The sequence below is a fragment of the Pteropus vampyrus genome, unplaced genomic scaffold (assembly GCF_000151845.1).
Source record: "Pteropus vampyrus isolate Shadow unplaced genomic scaffold, Pvam_2.0 Scaffold430, whole genome shotgun sequence".
In the NCBI taxonomy this organism is placed as follows: Eukaryota; Metazoa; Chordata; class Mammalia; order Chiroptera; family Pteropodidae; genus Pteropus; species Pteropus vampyrus.
The window spans coordinates 207,037-209,326 of record NW_011889211.1 but is presented as its reverse complement, the minus strand read 5'-3'; the positions used below and the strand labels follow the sequence as shown (position 1 = coordinate 209,326).

The window sequence follows — 2,290 nt, the reverse complement described above, 5'->3', positions numbered from 1 at the left end:
AGCCGTTCACAACCAGGGACACCCTCTCCACACTTTAGGCTGTGTCTTAGCCACTTTTCATCAACACTTAAGAGACAAAAACCGACAGAAAAACGAAAAGAACCCCATGCCCTCAAGAAATAGCGAAATGTCCAACGAGATTGAGCACTAGAAAGAAACGGTATTTACAGTCCTACAAAATAAGCAAACATTGGAACAGGGGGAGGAAATGACGCAAGGGACACAGGTCGTGACGGTTTCTGCTCAGATTAGGGATCAGAGATGTGCCTGAGCCTTTACCCGAGGTCACGGCCGTGAAGTGACCGTGCAGGGCAAGGAGACTGACGGGCTCCAGTCACCACGGCGAAGCCCGGCGCCAGGCGTGCACAGCAGAGACCAACAGCTGGGAACATTTTTTGTGTGTGAACAGAACGATTTTTTTTTTAAAAGGGTCAAATACAGCTCATACACGCGGTCTGGCCCAAAGCACTGCACCTCTGCAGACACGTGCACCTGCGCGTCTGGGGCCTATGTCAAGATCCGGAACGTTCCAGAAGCATCCATTGCTAACCATCTTGTTGTTTCAGCCACACCGGCTCCTTCCTACTGCCTGAGGCTTACTGGGGAGACAGACGCGCCCTATCAGCTTGGAGGCCCTGATGGCTGATAAAATCCTGGCTGTCCTTGCTCACCAGTCCCCGGGAGGCCGGCCCATCTCCCACAGCTCTGCAAATCCCCGGCCGCCACCCCGGGGCCACGGCCTGTCCGTGGGGGGGCGCGTCACCCCCAGTCGTCTCTGGGCTCAGACCCCCGACACCACACTCACCAAGGCGCCGGCTGAAAGCCCCACCCAAGTCCTTCCCTAGAAGCAACAGAAAACGGGTGGCCCCTACCAGAGGCTGGGGTCCAACCCCTAGGCCCCCCCCGTCCCCAAGTCCAAATATCACGGAAGGCTTAAGTGTGGCTTAAAAACGTGTGTGAACTTGACACCATCTCCACGACACAGCGTCAGTGTTTCCCCGCTCAAATTTCCAAGTGGAAGGGATGCGCTGCCTGCGTGGACCATGAGTGGAGCCTGTGCGCCCCAACACAGGCCTGCCTCCCAGCCGCACACTCGCAGGCCCCTCTGAGGCCCGGTGGTGGGCTCCCAACAGCTGTGCCTGCATCTGTGCAGGGGGAGACTCGACAGCTGTGCCTGCATCTGTGCAGGGGGGGCTCCTGCAGCTGTGCCTGTAGCTGTGTGGGTGGGGAAGGGGTCTCCCGCAGCTGTGCCTGGCCAAAGGCGCCAGTGGCCCTCAGGGTTCAACGCCACATGGAGACGTCGCGCTGAGCCCGTAGGCCACACTGCCAGCTTCATTCAGACCAGAGGAAGGGCGCCTGAACCAAGGGCCCCTTGTTGTCATGAGTCTGGCTGGGGTGGGGGCCCCAGGGGCCTCTAAGGCCATGCTCCCTGACTCTCCTTCCAGGCCCCCATGCCCAGCCTGACCTCCCCAGGACGTGGCAGTGACGGGAGGGGGCTGGACGGTTACCTGCTCCGGTGATGGCGGGCATGTTGAAGATCTCTGTCCCAGGCTGGCCAGTGTCTGGAGGGTGTGACGAGATGGGTGAGACCACAGGCCCGGGGCCCAGGAAGCCAGCCACCCGCTCTGCCCGCCACTGGCCACGACGAGGACCACGCCTGGGAGCCTGTCCGGGGCAGAAGGGCCCGGCAGATCTGGGGGGCCCGAGGTTGTGCATTTCTGACTAGCTTGCCTGGGCTGCCGCCTGCTGGCCGGAGCACTGTGCTAGGCAAGGCTCTGGAGGTACCCGCCCGGGCCAGCGACTATCTGCAAGGTGGCTACTCCAGTCTCAGAAAGAGAAGCCCCTGAGATGCCCCAAACCTCCCTGGCCAACCAGCCTTCCTGAGGCTGGGGCCGATTCCGTAGCCATGTGCTCGCTTGTGACATGCTATGTGCCAGGCACTGTGCCAAGGGTGGGGGACCAGGCTAGGGTTGACGCCCACCAACCACATCCTGGGGGACGGTCATGAATGGGACGAGCGCCGGGACTGGGGGACACACGGGCCCCCGGTAGGGGTCTGACCCAGAGCCGTTCGTGCGCGCATTCACTGAGTGCCCGCCCGCTGCTGGTCTTTACAGTGCAACTCTGGACTGGCGAGCGCCTGCAGCAAGGAGAGAGGCCGCCGGGGCCTCTCAGACGTGGGAAGGGTGGTTGGCCGGGCCACCTGGCTCTGGAGAGCCCCGCCGTGGGTTCCTCCCCCGGGCGGCCCCCTTACTGTATTCCGGCTCGTTGCGGTTGTGGGTGTTCAGCT

General features: G+C 61.8%; 1 protein-coding gene across 1 annotated transcript in view; it reads right to left on the bottom strand.

Moving 5' to 3' along the window:
• NCOR2 (nuclear receptor corepressor 2) overlaps window positions 1-2,290 on the bottom strand; it is a 189,120-nt gene that overhangs the window by 5,420 nt on the left and 181,410 nt on the right. Inside the window, exons 43-44 of the mRNA XM_023523892.1 lie at window positions 2,255-2,288; window positions 1,509-1,562 (exon numbers count right to left, since the gene is read on the bottom strand). Of these exons, the coding sequence (XP_023379660.1) occupies window positions 1,509-1,562; window positions 2,255-2,288 (88 nt within the window). The remainder of the gene's footprint in view (window positions 1-1,508; window positions 1,563-2,254; window positions 2,289-2,290) is intronic.